The 21,929-nt window shown below is 42.1% G+C and overlaps 2 protein-coding genes across 2 annotated transcripts in view; both read right to left on the minus strand.

Moving 5' to 3' along the window:
• Window positions 1–19,226, minus strand: part of LOC113035156 (protein NLRC3-like) — a 106,401-nt gene extending 87,175 nt beyond the window's left edge. The window contains exons 1-6 of the mRNA XM_080298284.1: window positions 18,695–19,226; window positions 18,518–18,610; window positions 17,653–17,754; window positions 4,631–4,872; window positions 2,723–4,514; window positions 1,037–1,213 (exon numbers count right to left, since the gene is read on the minus strand). Of these exons, the coding sequence (XP_080154410.1) occupies window positions 1,037–1,213; window positions 2,723–4,514; window positions 4,631–4,872; window positions 17,653–17,754; window positions 18,518–18,610; window positions 18,695–18,783 (2,495 nt within the window). The 5' untranslated portion in view covers window positions 18,784–19,226. The remainder of the gene's footprint in view (window positions 1–1,036; window positions 1,214–2,722; window positions 4,515–4,630; window positions 4,873–17,652; window positions 17,755–18,517; window positions 18,611–18,694) is intronic.
• Window positions 1–21,929, minus strand: part of LOC145422992 (NACHT, LRR and PYD domains-containing protein 12-like) — a 436,730-nt gene that overhangs the window by 137,694 nt on the left and 277,107 nt on the right. The gene's annotated exons all lie outside the window — the stretch shown is intronic.

A 21,929-nucleotide genomic window follows, 5' to 3' on the forward strand; every position in this document is an offset into this window, starting at 1 on the left:
TTATTAAAGCAGACAAACTACAAGCTCATTTTCATTCCAACAAGTCATCTTCTGACCTGGACTAACAACACTGGTCTCTATGTGCAGCTGGCTGTGAGACCAGTGCTCAGGGAGCGTCTACAAAGTGCAACACTGAAAGAACATCACACACTCATTTGCTTCCATCATCCAACCTGAAGAGGAAACAGAGACGCCTCCCCTTCAAAGTAAAAGCTGCTCCTTTTGGACACAGTATCAAAGAAAGTCTACAGTATAACATAGAAAAGACAGAACAAAGTTTTGGTTGTTTTTAAATTGTGCAAAATGAAACTACACTAAGCTCAATTATGTGACAGACATTTCATCCCATGTCAGTTTGGCCTCATCCTGGGCCGGATTATCCAGCACACACTCTGACCACAGGTCCATGTTGAGCAGGATGAGCTGCTGGCTAATCTGGAGGCTGTAGCAGCAGCTCACAGTCACAGTGGATTTCCACTCATGAAAAAGCTCTGGCTGCTTCATTTCTCATCTCATATCAGAGACTTTAATGCTTCACTGAAGCTGTACTGTGATGCTTCCATATCCCAGTGAGGCCTCCATAATGATTTCAGCTGTTCTGTACACACACTGTGTGCCCTGTATGGCTCAAAGTCTCTGCAGCCTGTTTTTATCTGCTATCATCAGATCTTCATCATCCTCATTCACATCCCTCACACACTCTACAGCCTCATCAGCACTGACTTCATCTTCACTGACTGATGGAGCACAACATGAACCTGTGGAGGCTGAAACACTGTCCTGTCAAACATCTCCCCGTCACCACTCCACTTCTGTCAGCCTTTAAATGAACCCTGCTCAAGTCTGTCACTTCTGTTTGGAGCCAAAAGGAAAAACTGTTGTTCAGTCGTTTGGAAAGACAACATTTCTGAAAGCACTCAAACTTCTTCACATTTGTCTTCAGACACATCCTGAACATTTAGGAACTGAAGAAAGTTTCAAACATCAAAGACCTGAAATATAGAAAAACAACAAAAGCTGCAGTCAGTGAACTCACCTCAGAGTCTCCAGTCCACAGTTTGGACTCTCCAGTCCAGCACACAGAAGCTTCACTGCTGAATCCTGGAGGTCATTATTTCCACTCATGTCCAGCTCTGTCAGATGGGAGGGGTTGGACTTCAGAGCTGAGGCCACAACTTCACAGTGAGACTCTGAGAGTAGACACTGAGTCAGTCTGTGATGATAGAAAATATAAATGTGTTATTATAAAAGCAGAAAATCTGCATTATAAACACAGACTGAATGTATATGAAGACAAAACAGAGTGAGGTCATAATCTGATGAATCTGCTCTTCACATCTGTGCTTCAGCTCCTCTTACTGTGTTTGACATGACACAACGATTGAGTCTCTCTCAGACCTGCAGACTTTTAATGAGAATCTTTGTTTGGCTTTAATCTGCAGATGAAGGAGGAAGATGGTGTCACATTTAGGCTTCCATAATGTCCACAGTCTGTCACTGAGATCTGATCCAGAGTCAGAGTGAAGACACACATTTGGACTGTTTCCTGTTTTGACTCCAGAACATTTTGAATGAGTTCAGCTCAGTGAAGAGTTCCAGCTGGAAAGATGATCTCTGTTTGCTACCTGCTGTCAGGTACGACTGTTCACGTCCACACGCAGGAAAAACCTGCTGACTGTTACCAAACGGAGCAGAAATCTCATCACTGGACAATAATGATGAATGAACTCAGAGCTGCTGATATCAGATCTGATTTCAGGGGAACTAAACACAGAAATGATTGGCTCATTTGAGCTTTCTGAGCCATTATCTGCTGGTGTGTCGCTAGTTGGCAGAAAATGATTTGTATTCCTGTTCAGGGCTTCAGTGTTTATGAGTCCAGATCCAGGTGACAGCAAGTCAAAATGATGTTACCTGTCTGTGTCCAGCAGCAGCCTGTATTCACTTTGAATATTGTTATAACCTGACATGGATCAGTTTGTCTTTGATTGGTTTGTAAATGTCACTGTTTCCATTGGACCTGAGTGACGTACAAAGACAGAGAGGGAGAGAAAGGAGAGAGAGGATGGAGACAGCAAAGAGAGAGCAAACACAAACAGGTGAGAGTGGACAGGTGACCAAGGTCAGCAACCAATCAGAGAGCTTCTGTTTGACCCACAGTCACTGATGATGACTGCACATAACCAAGCAGTGTGTTACTCTGATATCAAATATGGATCCTGCTCTTATAATAATGATCATCAGATGATATTATTGTGTTATTTTGTAGCTGAATACGATGTTTGTGTGATTATCAGTGAAAGAAGCAGTGAGGAGGATGGAGAGAGAGAGAGGACAGAGGCTGAAGTTAGAAACACTAAAAGGATTTTTCATGGATTTCATGGATGATGTGAGTGATTTCCAGCAGGACACTTAAACATGTCAGTGGACGTCCTAAAGAACATATTCACTGATATGAAACGTGTCATTGAACAGGATTAATATCAGTGGAAACATGGTGGAAACAGCTGTGACTGCATGGATGTGACACACTTCAAATCTGTTCTCCACTCTTGGATTTGGGATCCATGGAGCTGCTGCTGAGTCTGTACAATAAAGGAATGGTGTGGAAGGTTGCAGCGTACGGACACAAACACTTTGTGGTTACAATCTGATTTTATTTTCAAAATTAAACTACTAACCTACACTGATCAATGATGTTAATGATCACATCTGGACTCACCGAGCCTTTCTGCAGTTCCTCACAGCTGGAATCAGTCTCAGTTGTCCCCACAGTGATGTGTTGTACTTCTGCAGGTCCAACTCATCCAGAACCTCCTCTGACATCTGCAGCATGAAGGCCAGAGCTGAGCACTGGATCTCAGAGAGTTTCTTCTCTGATCTGTTCTCTGACTTCAGGAACTCTTGGATCTCCTGAAATAATGAGAGGTGGTTCATCTCCATCAGACAGTGGAAGATGTTGATGCTTCTGTCAGGAGAGATTCCATAACTGTTCATCTCCTTCAGGTTGTTGATGACTCTCTGGATGGTTCCTGGACTGATCTCTGTCTGACCCAGCAGACCTACTAAGAGTCTCTGGTTGGACTCCAGACAGAGGCCATGAAGGAAGCGAACAAACAGGTCCAGGTGGCCATTTTTACTCTGGAGGGATTTCTCCATGACTCGTTTAAGGAAATCATCCAGAGAGGACTCGTTGTATTTTTGTCCCAAGAAGTTCTTCAGCACCTCTGTCTTCCTGTTGGTGTGACAGTGGAACATGTAGACAGCAGCCAGAAACTCCTGAATGCTCAGATGAACAAAGCAGTAGACTGGTTTCTGGAAGATCACACACTCTCTTTTGAAGATCTCTGTACAAACTCCTGAGTACACCGAGGCCTCTGTCACATCCAGACCACACTGCTCCAGGTCTTCTTGGTAGAACATGATGTTTCCTTTCTCCAGATGTTCAAATGCCAGCCTCCCCAGCTTCAGAAGAACTTCCCTGTCAGCCTCCGTCAGCTCCTGTGGACTCGTCTCATGTCCCTCATGGTACTTGTTCTTCTTCCTCTTTGTCTGAACCAGCAGGAAGTGTGAGTACATGTCAGTCAGGGTCTTGGGCAGCTCTCCTCTCTGCTCTGTAGTCAACATGTGCTCCAGAACTGTAGCAGTGATCCAGCAGAAGACTGGGATACTACACATGATGTGGAGGCTCCTGGATGTCTTCATGTGGGAGATGATTCTGCTGGACAGCTCTTCATCACTGAATCTCCTCCTGAAGTACTCCTCCTTCTGGGCGTCAGTGAAGCCTCGTACTTCTGTTAGCCTGTCAACACATGTAGGAGGGATCTGATTGGCTGCTGCGGGTCGGGAAGTTATCCAGACGAGAGCCGAGGGAAGCAGATTCCCCTGGATGAGGTTTGTCAGCAGCTGGCTGACTGATGACTTCTGTGTGACATCAGACAGCAGCTTCCTGTTGGTGAAATCCAATGAAAGTCTGCTTTCATCCAGGCCGTCAAAGATGAACAAAAGCTGAGAGACAGCCAGCTTCTCTGCTGTGACCTTCTGTAATGTTGGATGGAAAACATGGAGCAGCTCCAGAAGACTGTACTGCTCATCTCTGATCAGGTTCAGCTCCCTGAATGAAAGCAGAACCACCACACTGACATGTTGGTTCTCCAAGCCCTCTGCCCAGTCCAGAGTGAACTTCTGCACTGAGAAGGTTTTTCCAACACCAGCCACGCCGTTGGTCAGAACCACTCTGACGGGTCTCTGTTGGTCAGGTAAGGCTTTAAAGATGTCCTGGCACCTGATTGGAGCGTCATGGAGGGCGTCCATCTTGGAAGCTGTCTCCAGCTGCCTCACCTCATGTTGGGTATGAACCTCTTCACTCTGTCCCTCTGTGATGTAGAGCTCAGTGTAGATCCTGTTGAGGAGGGTTCTACTTCCTGTTTCATCACTTCCTTCAGTCACACGTTCACATCTCCTCCTCAGACTGATCTTATGTTCATCTAAAACCTCCTGCAGACCAACATCTGCTGAAAGAAAGAAAAACAACGAGACTAAAGAGAAAGAAAACTCTTCAATGTCTGAACAACACAAGAAGTCCAGTTTTCAGAAATGAGTCCATCAGCAGACAGATGTTCAGTCTTACTTTGTACACAGCTGCTCTGACTGGCTGTCTGCAGTCCAGCTCTGCTTCTGGATCTTTCTCCACACTGGGGACAGGACGAGTCTCCTGATGAAGCAGACTGGTCCCAGTATGAGGAAATGCACTGTTTGCAGAACCAGTGTCCACAGCTGGTAGAGACTGGATCCTTCAGGACGTCCTGGCACAAAGCACAGCAGGACAGCTGCTCCGCCTCACAAACACCACTCCTCTTCCTCTTCCTCCCTCTGTGAACACATTTCTTTATCACTACAATCAGTGACTGTTAGTGACAAACATCCAGATTTGACAACACTGTGCAGAAGCTCTGATGGTGACACAGAAAAGTCACAGTGGAGATACTTCTGTCCACCTTTGATTAGACTCATTATAAAAAGGAAAACAAAGTTTGAACACAGTCATGTTTCCAGTTCACTGACTTACATTTATTCCATGGACACTCACTCTAACCTGAACCACAGCTACAACCCAACATTGTTGAGGCCTCATCTCCTCCTTTCCTGACTGTAGAGGTTAAATATGCAACAACCAACAAATAAAAGAATTTGGTTCATTTCAAAGAAACTCACACGGTGACCAAGTAAAGTAACCGTAGTAAAGGAGACAACATCCCGTTGATGGTGGGATTATTTGAAAGATTTGCTTTGGTCACGTCACCAAATGCAGTTGAACCACCCGTGGATCCATGTTTGACCATTCTACCACTCTGAGCTCTGCTTTTGAATCATTTTATTATTATCATCATTCATTTATTCATTCTTTGGAGGGGGGCTATTTCCTAATGCCGCCCTAATAAGCTGATGTTCAAGGGGAAATATAACAGAAACTCTTTCAGTGTTATTCATTAATAAATTAACAGATAAACTGTGAAGAAGAAAAAACTGAGATTTAAAGGAGAGAGTGAGAAACTTGATCATCCATCCTCATAATACATGTTTATCAGTATCTGCTGTGACCATACTGCAGTAATAACTACAAGTCTACATTTCTGTGACTGTTGATCAATCACAGCAGGAATCTGAGCTCATCTCTGCACACAGAGCAGCTTCAGCTCTGGGATAAACTGCTCGCTTCACGTCCTTCTCAGCTCACAGACACTCATCCTGATATTTTCCTTTAACATTTGATGGTATAATTCATCTGAGTTTACACTTTATCTGCATAAATACAGAAAAACAGACCCAAACACCATAAACCATCAGTTTCACCATGTAGAATATATTGTTGTTTCCTTTTAATTCAGAGAAAAACTCTGATTTGGATTTTCTCTGTTCTCTTTGCCACAGCCCATCCCAGCAGCAGCTGAAGCAGCTGACTGTCACAACACTGAATAACACTTTAGGAGGAATTTCAGAGGTCAGTAAAGCTCCAGGTTCAACATCAGTTAATTAATCATAGTTCATCATAAATGTGAACCTGGCTGGCACACATGTTAATGTTAGCCATTTAAATATTAGCAGTTAGCTGAGGCCACAAGAAGAAGAGGCCCTAGAAGAACAATGGATGATAAGATTAGATTTTCAAGACTAGGCAGAGACGTGTTTTCCTTTACTGTCTCTTACAGAGGAGGGAGCAGATACCAGACGAGGTCACGGAGGTACGGGGAGGATTCGCAGCAGACAGCAAGACTGCCACGTCCATGCGAGAGAGCGATGGCTACGATAATCTCTGTTTTTAAGATAAGATAAGATAGAACTTTATTAATCCCTCGGGTGGGTTCCTCTGGGAAATTCGACTTCCAAAAAGCACAGCAACGACCGAAGTTACAGTTACAGAATTGATATATATATATATATATATATATATATATATATATACACACACACACACACACACACACACACACACACACACACACACACACATATATAAATACAGAGACAAATATAAATAAAATATACAAAGGGGATAAATAGAATAAATAGGAATAAAAAATAAAATAAAAATACAATGTCTCCCTATATAATGTTGTACAGCCCATGTGAGGGTTATCCTCTCTGTGAACCAGATGATTGATTTCACACAGAGGTCCACCAACTGAATTTGATCAGTTATGGAACGATTTACCTCGACAGGCTCCTTCACTCGCTGCTTTTAAACCTCCTTTAAAACACACTTTTACTCCCTGACCTTTGACCCAGTGTGACATGTTGACTCACTACCTCAGACAGCTTAAAAATAGTCTTTTTGTTTTTTGGTGCTGCCTAAAAGAACCGTAAAATATCTGTCCTATATACAGTTATGTTCATATATTTTTGTGCTACATCAGGAAACTCAAAAACATAGTTTTTAATATTTTAATCCTTATTTTTAAAACTTTTTTTGTCATTTTTCTGAATAACACTTTAGGAGGAACGTCTTGATGCATTCTCAATCATCCAGGAAAGTAAATCTCCAAAAGTTGATTCTCTTCATCTGGACGTAGCGTAAATGTGTCCCAGCTGGACTTTTGTCAAAGCTGGAAAGGCTCCTAAAGAAAGTTCCAGTCGATCCAGGAGAGAAGGACAACCGCTGCCTAAGAGAAAACCTGTAGCTATCCCATATGTGTCAGGAGTGTCGGAGCAGCTGAGTCGCATTTTTTCTAAACACTGGGTCTCTGTGGCTTTTAAACCCCAAAACACGCTGCGCCAAAAACTGGTCCACCCCAAGGATCAGAGTAACAGAGTAACATAGTGTACGCTGTTAAGTGCAGGAGGATTGCCAGGATTTATACATCGGGGAAACCAAACAACCTCTGGCTACAACACAGAAGAGCCACCTCGTCAGGCCAGGACTCTGCAGTCTATTTACACCTACAGGCCAGTGGACACTCTTTCAATGATGAGGATGTAACATCCCGGACAGGGAGGAACGCTGGTTTGAAGGCGGAGTCAAGGAGGCCATTTACGTGAAAAGGGAAAGACCATCTCTGAATTGAGGAGGGGGCCTAAGGGTACATCTGTCACCATCTTACATGCTGTGATTGCAGCCATTCCCCAACTCTCTGTGAATGGTACTCATGACCATTGATCAGTGGTTGTTGATCAATGGTCATGAGAATTGCATAATTAAGATTAAGGAACTGACCTCACAGCCCATTGTTCCTTCAGTGGGCTGGTTTCAGTCATTATGCAAATGTCCTGTTTATAAGATTGAAACCTGCAGTCAGCTGAGACTGAAGGAGTCACCTGGATGAGAGACGAAATGTTTCTCCCACAAAACGCTACGTCCAGATGAACTGAATCAACTTTTGGAGAAAGAAGTTGAATCAGTATTTCAGCTTTAAGAGGGTATTTTAACACAAACATCAGTCCTTCTACTTAAGTATGTTTGACACTTTGTTTACACCTAAATTAACTTTACTGTTAACGAGTTTTCATGTTTCTGTAATCTATGAGGTGCCGTAAGGGACATTATTACTGAAACGCTCTCACACACACAACTGAAACGCTCTCACACACACTACTGAAACGCTCTCACACACACTACTGAAACGCTCTCACACACACAACTGAAACGCTCTCACACACACACTACTGAAACACTCTCACACACACTACTGAAATTTTAGCTCTCACACACACTACTGAAAAACTCTCACACACACTACTGAAACGCTCTCACACACACTACTGAAACGCTCTCACACACACTACTGAAACACTCTCACACACACTACTGAAACGCTCTCACACACACTACTGAAACGCTCTCACACACACAACTGAAACGCTCTCACACACACACTACTGAAACACTCTCACACACACTACTGAAATTTTAGCTCTCACACACACTACTGAAAAACTCTCACACACACTACTGAAACGCTCTCACACACACTACTGAAATTTTAGCTCTCACGCACACTACTGAAACGCTCTCACACACACTACTGAAACGCTCTCACACACACTACTGAAATTTTAGCTCTCACACACACAACTGAAACGCTCTCACACACACACTACTGAAACACTCTCACACACACTACTGAAATTTTAGCTCTCACACACACTACTGAAACGCTCTCACACACACTACTGAAATTTTAGCTCTCACACACACTACTGAAATTTTAGCTCTCACGCACACTACTGAAACGCTCTCACACACACTACTGAAATTTTAGCTCTCACACACACTACTGAAATTTTAGCTCTCACACACACTACTGAAATTTTAGCTCTCACACACACTACTGAAATTTTAGCTCTCACACACACTACTGAAATTTTAGCTCTCACACACACTACTGAAACGCTCTCACACACACTACTGAAACGCTCTCACACACACTACTGAAATTTTAGCTCTCACACACACTACTGAAACGCTCTCACACACACAACTGAAACGCTCTCACACACACTACTGAAATTTTAGCTCTCACACACACTACTGAAAAACTCTCACACACACTACTGAAACGCTCTCACACACACTACTGAAATTTTAGCTCTCACACACACTACTGAAAAACTCTCACACACACTACTGAAACGCTCTCACACACACACTACTGAAATTTTAGCTTTCACACACACTACTGAAAAACTCTCACACACACTACTGAAACGCTCTCACACACACTACTGAAATTTTAGCTCTCACACACACTACTGAAAAACTCTCACACACACTACTGAAACGCTCTCACACACACTACTGAAATTTTAGCTCTCACACACACTACTGAAAAACTCTCACACACACTACTGAAACGCTCTCACACACACTACTGAAATTTTAGCTCTCACACACACTACTGAAACACTCTCACACACACTACTGAAATTTTACCTCTCACACACACTACTGAAACGCTCTCACACACACTACTGAAATTTTAGCTCTCACACACACTACTGAAATTTTAGCTCTCACACACACTACTGAAAAACTCTCACACACACAACTGAAACGCTCTCACACACACACTACTGAAACACTCTCACACACACTACTGAAATTTTAGCTCTCACACACACTACTGAAAAACTCTCACACACACTACTGAAACGCTCTCACACACACTACTGAAATTTTAGCTCTCACACACACTACTGAAAAACTCTCACACACACTACTGAAACGCTCTCACACACACTACTGAAATTTTAGCTCTCACACACACTACTGAAACGCTCTCACACACACAACTGAAACGCTCTCACACACACTACTGAAACGCTCTCACACACACTACTGAAATTTTAGCTCTCACACACACTACTGAAATTTTAGCTCTCACACACACTACTGAAACACTCTCACACACACTACTGAAACGCTCTCACACACACTACTGAAATTTTAGCTCTCACACACACTACTGAAATTTTAGCTCTCACACACACTACTGAAACGCTCTCACACACACTACTGAAACGCTCTCACACACACAACTGAAACGCTCTCACACACACTACTGAAACGCTCTCACACACACTACTGAAACACTCTCAACCACACAACTGAAATTTTAGCTCTCACACACACTACTGAAACGCTCTCACACACACTACTGAAACGCTCTCACACACACAACTGAAATTTTAGCTCTCACACACACAACTGAAACGCTCTCACACACACTACTGAAACGCTCTCACACACACTACTGAAACGCTCTCACACACACAACTGAAATTTTAGCTCTCACACACACTACTGAAACGCTCTCACACACACTACTGAAACGCTCTCACACACACTACTGAAATTTTAGCTCTCACACACACAACTGAAATTTTAGCTCTCACACACACTACTGAAACGCTCTCACACACACTACTGAAACGCTCTCACACACACTACTGAAACGCTCACACACACTACTGAAACGCTCTCACACACTACTGAAACGCTCTCACACACACTACTGAAACGCTCTCACACACACTACTGAAACGCTCTCACACACACCACTGAAACCAGAGGCATTTCTGCTGAACAGGAAGTTGTTTCCTGACAAGGAAACTGATGGAAAAAGTGGTATATTTCAAAACACTACAAGGATTTCTACTCAGCAACCTGCTAGTACAGCAGTCCCCAACCTTTTTTTGCGCCACGTAAACAATATAAAAAATAAAAAAACGATAAATACCATGAAAACCATAAATAGAAATGTGTTCGAATTTTTGTGGAGGAATAAAACCCATTACATAGAAAGATCTCAGCTTGTGAAGGGATACAATAAAGGTGGTATCAAAACTCCAGAATTGGAATTTATGGTTGGCACCCTTAGAATTAAATGGTTAAAATCTTGTCTGTCACAGCCAGACTCTACTTAGCTCCACATCCCATGATTCTTGTTTAATAAAATAGTATACAGGATTAGACTTTATTTTGAAATGTGATTTTGCGGCAAATAAAATCCCCATAAAGATATCAAACTTTCCAAAACAGACGTTGCATTTGTGGGAAAATGAGATTTACCCACAACTTCTCCCCATAATTCAACCTTATGGAATAATAGGGTAATAACACTTAATCAAAAATCAATTTTCTAGAGTGACTGGTTTGAACAAAAATATTATATTCATAACAGATTTGTTGGATGATAACGGTGTCATTCTAAGTTACACAGACTTTTCAGAAAAATATTGTCTAAACTGTTCTCAAAGAGAATATAACAAATTTTGTGAACTGGTCCCACTGCCTCTGCTTCATTTGATTAAAATTTTTATGATATACAATAATTTCTCATCAGTGCTCCCAAATTTATTGCTAGGGCAATGTCAGCTGTTTGATAAAAATGCAATAAGAAATTTGTTAGTAGTTTCTTCAAAGACAAAATATTTCATAGTTACAACAGAATGGTTACATGGCATGGTTCTAATTTAGTTATTTCATATACACTGGATAAAGCATACTAAAAATTTATGAAATAGCCTATTCTACCTAAAGTTAAAGAAACACACTTTAAACAAAACTAATACTGTGGCAGAATTTCTAAAAAAAGAGATTTGGCTTTGAGGTGGATCAGTGTTCTTTTTGTACTGATGAAAATGAAACCCTAAAACATCTTTTTTTTTCCTATGCCCTATCACACAATGTATTTGGTGCAACTTAAAAAATTGGATTTCCCTAAATATTAATGATGTGCCACTGTTTGAATTACATCATAATTTTTTTTATATGGATCATCTAGCATTGGATGTCTCAGACATTATTAACATCATCATACTTGTTGAGTATTGCAGCATCGACAGCGATCAACTCGAAGGAAAATGACGACGGAGGCAAAAATGTCCTTAATATTTTTGGGAACTTTATTCCTCATCAACATGCGGCAAAACTTTTCTCATGGGTGCCATTTTCGTTGTGGTATACTTTTTTTTTTCTTAGGGGCGTGATGACGCAGCATCCGTGCTCTTACAATGAAACAGTGCCTCCTTGTGGTGGCAACTAAAATACTGTCTCTGTTAAACCACAGTAACCATAATGCAGTTAAACACTGTACAACATGAGTACACACAATGAATATCTTAACAATACTTTTGAGTAAATATCATATCCATTGTGCTAAATGGAGGAACGCTAAGCCTTCTCTCCCTGGTTTTTTTGATGATTTTAAGATATTTTTCTTTGCTAAAAAAAGACAAAAAGCACATATGCCAAAAAAATAACCAGGATAATGCACGTCTCCCGCTATTCTAAATTTTGACTTATGCTGAGGCTAATATATTGTTAAGTAATGCAGCTGTCTCACTAAGGTCCAGAATCGATTTGTTCCACGATTCGATTCAATTCAATTCGATTTGATTATGGGGAATTTTGACAGTCAGAAATATTATAATTCAGATCAGTACATTTACATATTTTTGTATTTAAAAAAAGGAAGCTGACACACGCAAGACTTTATCAAAGGTGTGAGCATCACAGCAGAGGCCTTTGTGTCAAAGTAGCTGAAGATAAAACACATAAAAACATGAAGGTGGTTTTCCTGGCCTGGGATTTTATAAAAAATATTCTGCAGTACATCAAAAACGAAAGAAAACCATTAACATATGAACGTTACCTCTGACGTTACAGCGGTTTTATTAGAGACACGGCTAACGTTTTGCATTTTGCATAATTTTAAAAAGTTTAAATTTATTCAGTATTGAACGGCAGAAATGAGGTTTTCTTTTCGGAAGTATGTAAAATGAAACAAAAAAAAACAGCGGCCGACTGCGCTGTAAACAACAGTAGACTTGTGCATAACAAGCAAGCGAATAATACAGAAAACAGATTTTTAGACGGGAAACTGTTCTTGAAGTACAGAGAGAGAGAAAGAGAGAGAGAGACGTGTGATTTTATCGTGGTGGAAGCAAAACAGTGAGGGAATTCATGACGATGTTTATGTGAAGCGCAGTTTGGATCTTCTTTTGCTGCTGGTTCAGTCAATATTGTTTGGAGAGAGATCAAACTAACAGCTTTAGAATCGGCGCAAAAACGGGGTGAAAACAAAGCGCGGACCTGCCGACAGATCAGAGTCAGCGAGCTGTCGGCTTTCAGCCCCGACCGTGTCCGTGCTGTCGGGTGAGAAAGGCGACATCTCACTGATTCTGATCCGCGCTGTGTGTTTACGTCTTTGTGCAGAAGCCATGTACCTGCTCTCATTTACTGTCTTAGCTGTTTGGTGGTTGTTGAAATTTTGTGAGGTTTCACCAGAGATTCTGGCATTTCGGGTAAAATAAATTTATATTAAAAAATCGATTCAGGATTTTAATGAATCGATTTCACGTTATCCAAGCCAGAATCGATTTTAATCAATAAATCGATTATAAAAACCCACCCCTAACTAACAGGTTGCTGAGTAGACATCTGTGTGGTGGTTTGTTTGAAATCTAACACTTTTTCCTTCAGTTTCCTTGTCAAGAATTAACTTCCTGTTTAACTGAAACGCCTTCCTGTTCGACTGAAACGCCTTCCTGTTCGACTGAAACGCCTTCCTGTTCAACTGAAATGCCTTGGTTTTTCAGTAGTGTGTGTGAGAGCGTTTCAGTTGTGTGTGTGAGAGCTAAAATTTCAGTAGTGTGTGTGAGAGCGTTTCAGTAGTGTGTGTGAGAGCGTTTCAGTAGTGTGTGTGAGAGCGTTTCAGTAGTGTGTGTGAGAGCGTTTCAGTTGTGTGTGTGAGAGCTAAAATTTCAGTAGTGTGTGTGAGAGCGTTTCAGTAATAATGTCCCTTACGGCACCTCATATTAATCCACCAGTGTGCTCATGCTTTTTTAAGTGAAAACATATTTTTAATGATCAAATATAATTATGTTTGTTATTTGTGGATTTTAAATGTCCTTGACAGAGACAGATGATGATCATTATCCTGCACTGTGCTCTCAGGTTTGGTCGAGCTAGCACAAAGAATGGCTATGTTGAACTTCCTCCTGGGATCTACACTAAGAAGTGAGTCCAACATTAGCAGGGTCTCTTTCCTTTATCTGATTCACTTTAGCATTCACAGTCACGTGAAGCTTGTTATTAACTCGATAAGTCAACCCAGGGTTTCAGCTGAGCGCTCACATGAAACACATGGTGTTGGCAGCATCTGATCAATCATATTCATGGAGACGTGTATCAGCAACAGAGCAGCTGAGTTTGCAGAAGGAAGTCAAACTAAACCACAGGAACAATATGAGGAGATTACACACATAATAAAATACTAGCAGTAACACAGCTGCTGCAGACAAATCAGTCGTGTGATCGTGTGTGAGAGGAGAAGGACTGTAAAGGAGTTTGGTGTTAAAAGCTCTGTATGAATGTGGGAAACACCTGAGTGGAAGCTCCTCCCTACACTGTGTTTGAAGCAAAGCACAAAGGAGACACCTGCTGGAGCAGCTGGAGTCCTACAGACACTCAGCCTCTTCACTACACAAACACCTCCTACAACATCCACTCTTTCCACTCTGACTGCTGTGTTTGTGGAAACACTCCAACACACACCGCTTCACATACCAACATAGAAATGTGTGTGAAAAAGAGCTGAGCTGATATTAAACATGAGGATTTATTCAAAAATACAGAGTCAGGAACAACATCTAGACACACATTACCTCTCAGCAGCAGAAGAACAGCCTTTAAAGTATATAACAGCATCCTTTGACTCGTTGCTCTTTAAGGAAACACAGCTGGGTTCAGGTCCAGGAGATTCTGGCCTCTTATTGATCCTAAAAGAAAAACAATAAATGTCACAGCTTCATGAGACAGGAAGGAAAAACTGGAAATATTAAATTAAAGACATGATGAACAATCTCATAAAAATAATGTACTTACTCTTTGTCACATAACAGTCTTTTGTTAAAGTTTACAATAACACCCTTGCTTAGTCTTTGCTCTGTACTGCAGTACTTGCACTGGTTTCACTGGACAAGTCTGCATGTGAATCTACAACTGATCTGACATTGTGGCACAAACACAGTAAACAAACACTACGAGCACCTTGTTTCATGTGCAGTGGCTTTCTTCTCATTCTGTTACTGAACACTGTATGAAAAGCCTCTCACTGCCAGCATCCTTCCAGCCCCACGACAACAAGACCAACTCACATCTTCACAACACCAAGAATTTTTCCCCTTTTCTTTGGAGAAACTGAGAAGCCAATAGGATTGTAGCTCAAACTTGCCCACAGTCCTGCTTCCTCCCTGCTCACTCCTACCTGTGTTGGTGCTGAGTGGACAGTCATAGCCTGCTGCTAGCATGAATGCTAAACGTACTGCTGTGGATGATCAGCAGAAAAACATGTGGTCAGTTTGACTGTTTGCTGTATTTAAAGTCTTTTTCTCAGTTCGTCTGTATTCAAAGTGCATTCGGGGCTTTAGCTGACAGCTCTTTGTGCTAACAAACTAAACTCTCTTAGTTTAAGCCAACAGACCAAACACAAAGCCTGCTGCTGCCTCCATGGGTTAGCTTGTGTGACTGGTGTTTACACCAATGAAATCTAAATCACACTACAGGGAGAGCAGAATTATTAGGCAAATGAGTATTTTGTCCACATCATCCTCTTCATGCATGTTGTCTTACTCCAAGCTGTATAGGCTCGAAAGCCTACTACCAATTAAGCATATTAGGCGATGTGCATCTCTGTAATGAGAAGGGGTGTGGTCTAATGACATCAACACCCTATATCAGGTGTGCATAATTATTAGGCAACGTCCTTTCCTTTGGCAAAATGGGTCAAAAGAAGGACTTGACAGGCTCAGAAAAGTCAAAAATAGTGAGATATCTTGCAGAGGGATGCAGCAGTCTCAAAATTGCAAAGCTTCTGAAGCGTGATCATCGAACAATCAAGCGTTTCATTCAAAATAGTCAACAGGGTCGCAAGAAGCGTGTGGAAAAACCAAGGCGCAAAATAACTGCCCATGAACTGAGAAAAGTCAAGCGTGCAGCTGCCAAGATGCCACTTGCCACCAGTTTGGCCATATTTCAGAGCTGCAACATCACTGGAGTGCCCAAAAGCACAAGGTGTGCAATACTCAGAGACATGGCCAAGGTAAGAAAGGCTGAAAGGCGACCACCACTGAACAAGACACACAAGCTGAAACGTCAAGACTGGGCCAAGAAATATCTCAAGACTGGTTTTTCTAAGGTTTTATGGACTGATGAAATGAGAGTGAGTCTTGATGGGCCCGTGGCTGGATTGGTAAAGGGCAGAGAGCTCCAGTCCGACTCAGACGCCAGCAAGGTGGAGGTGGAGTACTGGTTTGGGCTGGTATCATCAAGGATGAGCTTGTGGGGCCTTTTCGGGTTGAGGATGGAGTCAAGCTCAACTCCCAGTCCTACTGCCAGTTTCTGGAAGACACCTTCTTCAAGCAGTGGTACAGGAAGAAGTCTGCATCCTTCAAGAAAAACATGATTTTCATGCAGGACAATGCTCCATCACACGCGTCCAAGTACTCCACAGCGTGGCTGGCAAGAAAGGGTATAAAAGAAGAAAAACTAATGACATGGCCTCCTTGTTCACCTGATCTGAACCCCATTGAGAACCTGTGGTCCATCATCAAATGTGAGATTTACAAGGAGGGAAAACAGTACACCTCTCTGAACAGTGTCTGGGAGGCTGTGGTTGCTGCTGCACGCAATGTTGATGGTGAACAGATCAAAACACTGACAGAATCCATGGATGGCAGGCTTTTGAGTGTCCTTGCAAAGAAAGGTGGCTATATTGGTCGCTGATTTGTTTTTGTTTTGTTTTTGAATGTCAGAAATGTATATTTGTGAATGTGGAGATGTTATATTGGTTTCACTGGTAAAAATAAATAATTGAAATGGGTATATATTTGTTTTTTGTTAAGTTGCCTAATAATTATGCACAGTAATAGTCACCTGCACACACAGATATCCCCCTAAAATAGCTAAAACTAAAAACAAACTAAAAACTACTTCCAAAAACATTCAGCTTTGACATTAATGAGTTTTTTGGGTTCATTGAGAACATGGTTGTTGTTCAATAATAAAATTATTCCTCAAAAATACAACTTGCCTAATAATTCTGCACTCCCTGTAATGTGTCCTCCAAGGTGTTTGGTGGGAGCACTGAGTGAAACATAAGAGCTCTGGTAAAATAACAAACAGGGCTGTGAGAGCAACTGAAGTGATAAAAATACTGTTTGAAGATAAAAACACTTTGATGTTCTCTCGTCACCTAACAAAGTCCAAACCCTGTGAACTATTTTAGCTTTAATAACTGTGGATTCAGGTATCCTGAACCCATCTTTGGACATTTGTAATTAAATATTTTAAAACTCCATCAAAGACTCCTGATGTGGCTGTTTGGAGAAGGAAAAGAGGGACAAAGTGGAGCGTTGAGCTGAGGCTTCATTCACTGCAAACCTACAGTTATGTTTTCTTATTTCTGCTATTTGCATGTTCACAGCTGAAATAAAGCTGCCTCTTTGACTTCATCCTGTTGTGTTTGGGTCCAATCCTGCCTGCCACACAGCGCTACAGGACAAAGTCTAATATTTTTATCTTTTTAATGAATCTTTGGTCATATTTATCCAGGAAAACACAAACATGTAAAGGAGTCATCACAGGTCTCTGACCTCGTTGGTCCAGGTTCAGCACTGAAGTCTGGAGGGTGATGTTTGGACCAGTCACTCCTCACAGACGGACAGCTGGATCCTGCAGACTGTGACCTCTGACCTCTGCAGACACAAACATGTTTTATTCAATGATCAATTCTCTGATGAAGTGATTGAAGCAGCTGTGATCACACAGACTGCAGATAATGCAGCTGTTTCCTGTCAGTAACAGTCCTCTTAGATTAGAGTTCAGCTTTTTACAGGAAAACAAATGTCCCTGAATGCAACAGTGAGACACAGTCTGCCTGTGGGGCTGTGATAGCTGCCGTTAGGAGCGCTCATGTGTTTGCAGTTAGACGAGGAGATGTTACCATCATGGACACGTTAACAAATCATGCAGCATCACGTGGCACAAACACTTTGTGTTCCTGTCATCTGCAAGCAACAGGAAGTTCATTAATAAAGGCGGGATGGAGACGCGACTGTGATGGTTCTCCTTCATCCAGCTGTTACACACATCTGGGCTCACAGGACGAGCCTTTGTCTAATACAGCAGCTGCTCTCTGAACACTTTTCTGAAGAGGAGCTGCACAAACCTTTGTTTGCTTTCTAGAGCAGCGTATCAAAGTCAAACTACCCACTGCTAGCAGCTGTTTCTATCATAGTTTAGGATCCAGATGTGTGAGGTCTAGATTTACACCTCTGATTAAAATACATAGTTAAAAACAGCCAATGGAGTCCAAATGTGTCTTAAACCAGATAAACTGACAGTTACAGCTGAGCCTGTGTGTCCTTGGAGACACTGCTCTGCTACAGAGATGCATTTTAGAAACCAGGAAACATCAAAATCATTTAAATCAGAGAGTTCTTGTTACTAACAGCTCACCTCTCTGCAGCAGAGACTTTGAAATTAATGAAGTCATCTTTAGACGCGTCACTCTTACAGGACACAGAGCTGGGTGGAGGTCCAGACTGGTTCCTGTGAATAATGATGGAGCAGTGATGTGAGTGCTGAGCTGTGACATGGAGAAGAGTCATGGACAGTTAGAGATGGTCATCTCACCTCTGAGCTTTGGTCTGGCTCTCATGTTCCCCACACAGAGTGCTTTTAGAGGGAGGGACTCCCTCCTCTCTGTCCTCACACTGATCCATGCTGCTCAATTCACATCAGCTCACACACACTTTCTACCTTCACCTGCAGAGGAAACACAAATCAGCCCAGCGACACACTGACTGACCCACTCAGCACCCACTGATTGATTCAGACACGTTTTAATCCCCAAAAGTTGATTCTGTTCATCTGGATGTTTTCAGTGGGAGAAACGTTTCATGACTCATCCAGGTGACTCCTTCAGTCTCAGCTGACTGCAGGTTTCCAACCTTATAAACAGGACATTTGCACAATGGCTGGGAGGTCATGACCATTGATCAACAACCACTGATCAATGGCCATGAGTCCCATTCACAGAGAGTTGGGGAATGTCTGCAATCACAGCATTACTAACCTAACCCTTACCTGGATGATTGAGCATCCAGACACTTTTTAATATTTTACTAATTTCTGAAGCTTTTTACCAACTTTGATCAAATTGGTCTGCTGTCATTTTATTGTTAACAAAAAGAGATTTTGAGTTTGAGTGTTGACGTTTCCATGTGGGACTGTTGCTGCAACACCAGGATGTTACTACAGAATACACTTTATATTGTGAGCACTTGGATGTTAGTCCAGTGGTCCTAAACTGACACACCTGCACCTGGATTCATTCTGACCAGATTTTAGCCCAACAGTGTTTCATACTTAATACATCAGACACAAACTCTGCAGCTGTCATTGTGTGCAGTGTGTGTGCAGTGTGTGTGCAGCGGGACACCGTGTCCTATGTGTCCTCTGGAGTTCCCTGTATTAAGCACGTAAACCTGTGACACAAAAATCACCAAACTCGGACGACCACAGACTGTTTTCCTTCCTAGTGATGAAGGAAAACGCTGGGCTGGCATGCAAAGGGGCATTTATTCCCTTCAAGGACCCGAAGCTTCATAAAGCACCTCTCCAATAGCCAAACCCACCTGTTCTCTGATTGGATTGTTAAATTTGTGATTGACATGACACTGGCCAATCAGATGAAAGGAAGAAAAATAGGGACGTACTTGTAACTTGAAACTTGAGTGCAGAGTTTCACACGTATTGCTTGGCTAAGTCCACACACAAATTCTTGTTCCACCTACAAATCCTGATTTACAAGTACAAAATATTTATGACCACAATTTGAGCCCATACAGCCACAGACTGATGGAGGCAGGAGAAGCTGCCTACAGACATCAGTCAGTGGATCCACAGTAACATCGAGTTCAGCTGCTGATCATCAACTGTTTCTGTCTCGTTCCCAGACTCTGATCTCACATAAAACGAAGCAGATTTATGCTGAAACTAAGCTGCACACAGCTGATGTCAGCCAGGAAAACAGTACAGACTGCTAACGTTACCTTAACATGGAGACGATCAACTGCGCCACAACATTCACGAAAGCGAAAGTAAAAGCGACGGAAGGAAACGCCCAGAGAGGCGTTTGAGGGACGGTCAGAGTCAGGAACCTCAGAAACGCATCAGGCTGGAGTTTAATTCTGTTTTCATCTTTAGAAACATCTGGAAATAGTTATAAAAACGCTGCGTAATAAAGAAAAATAGTGTAGATTAGTTTGAGTTGTGTTTAGCTGAGCTGTGTCTTTAATCTGAAGTTCATTTTGTGGAGGAGCAGCAAGACTTTCAGTGTTACTCTCAGAGAAAGCCTCCCAAATGTCTGTTGTCTTAATAGTGGAATTATCTGGAAATGAACCAGTTCTTATGAGCTGCTTTTCTGTATGAGCAGTCACAGCATTTTATACAGCGTGCTTCATTCACACAAGCACTTCTTTTTCTAACAATGACACTATGATGGATGCATCGGAGAGCAAGTCGGGGTTCCACATCTTGCCCAAGGATACCGTGGCGTGCAGACTGGAGCAGCCAGGGATCAAACCTCCAACCTTCCAGTTAGTAATTCTACCTGCTGAGCTACAGTCTGTACTTCCTGAACAACACACCCTCCTTTTGTTTCTTTATTTCCAGTAGCAACCAGGACCATAATGAACCCTGACTCCAACAGACACTCAGGAGCCACCTGCCCAGTAAGTCACCCGCTAACTGCAACTATCAGAGCCCTGACCTTCTGCAGAGATGAGTCACACTGAACACAGCAAGTGTCCCTGCTCTCAGATACAAAACCTGCCTTTAAAAGTTCAGAGTAATGAAATCAGCAGTTCTGATTCTAGAATTTGTAGTCTCACACACATGTGCAGAGCACTTTTGTTGTTTTGGTTCACATCGGTTGATATTCTGCTGCAAACAACTAATGAGGACATTTTCTAAAAGCTTTGAGTGTCCATCAGGATCCTGTAGAAACAGCTTCTGGCTGCAGCTGCTGTGGAGCTCCACAGTAACCGGAAACACGTAACTTCAGTTAAATCGACTTTGACAGCGAAACTAAATTGCGTTTTTGTTACTATTGATGCTGCTGAGAAATGAAAATGGTTTTAAGTTTTTTTTAACGCTCTGGGTTTGTTCAAAAAAATTCACCATCCCCTAAATTGTTCGTGGCCAAAAGTGACACTTGCTGTTTCGCTGATTCATTTATTTTTTTTTACAGTACATCGTGTTGTGCGTTCTGATTGCTGTAGACCATTGTCAATCAATCTAGTCCAGTGTCTCCTGTACAGGAGCGGTCCCCAATAGGCCCACGGACCGGTCCGTGAGTCTTTTGGTACCGTTCCGCGAGAGTTGATCCTCCGGTGTGAAATGTATGGTTGTAGTTGTGTGTCTTATTTTGAAAGAACTATTTACGCGTTACCATAGTGACCAGAGAACATTAAAAAGCAGAGAGGAGGATGTCACTGTCATTGTTGTTGGCGCACAGCTCAAGTCACGTTTATTATTATATTTACAAAACACCACAGTTTCTTTTTTTTATTCTTTTGTTGTATTTATCCGCGACACCTTAAAGGTCGTTCCCTGAAAATATTGTCTGACATTAAAGTGGTCTGTGGTGCAAAAAGGTTGGGGACTCCTGCTGTACAGTACAGAATGCGTTTAGCTTGTCGAATTTACATAAATCTTCGATCGCTAGCAGTGTAACTCTGAAGTGCTGCACTGTGTGTTTGTACGTTTTCTCCCAAACAAACACAACAATGCCGACGAAACGTTTTGCACCCTCAAATGCACCTTCAGGTTTCATTCCATAATACTGGACTTATGTTTCTACGAA

The sequence above is a fragment of the Astatotilapia calliptera genome, chromosome 3 (assembly GCF_964374335.1).
Source record: "Astatotilapia calliptera chromosome 3, fAstCal68.1, whole genome shotgun sequence".
Lineage (NCBI taxonomy): Eukaryota > Metazoa > Chordata > Actinopteri > Cichliformes > Cichlidae > Astatotilapia > Astatotilapia calliptera.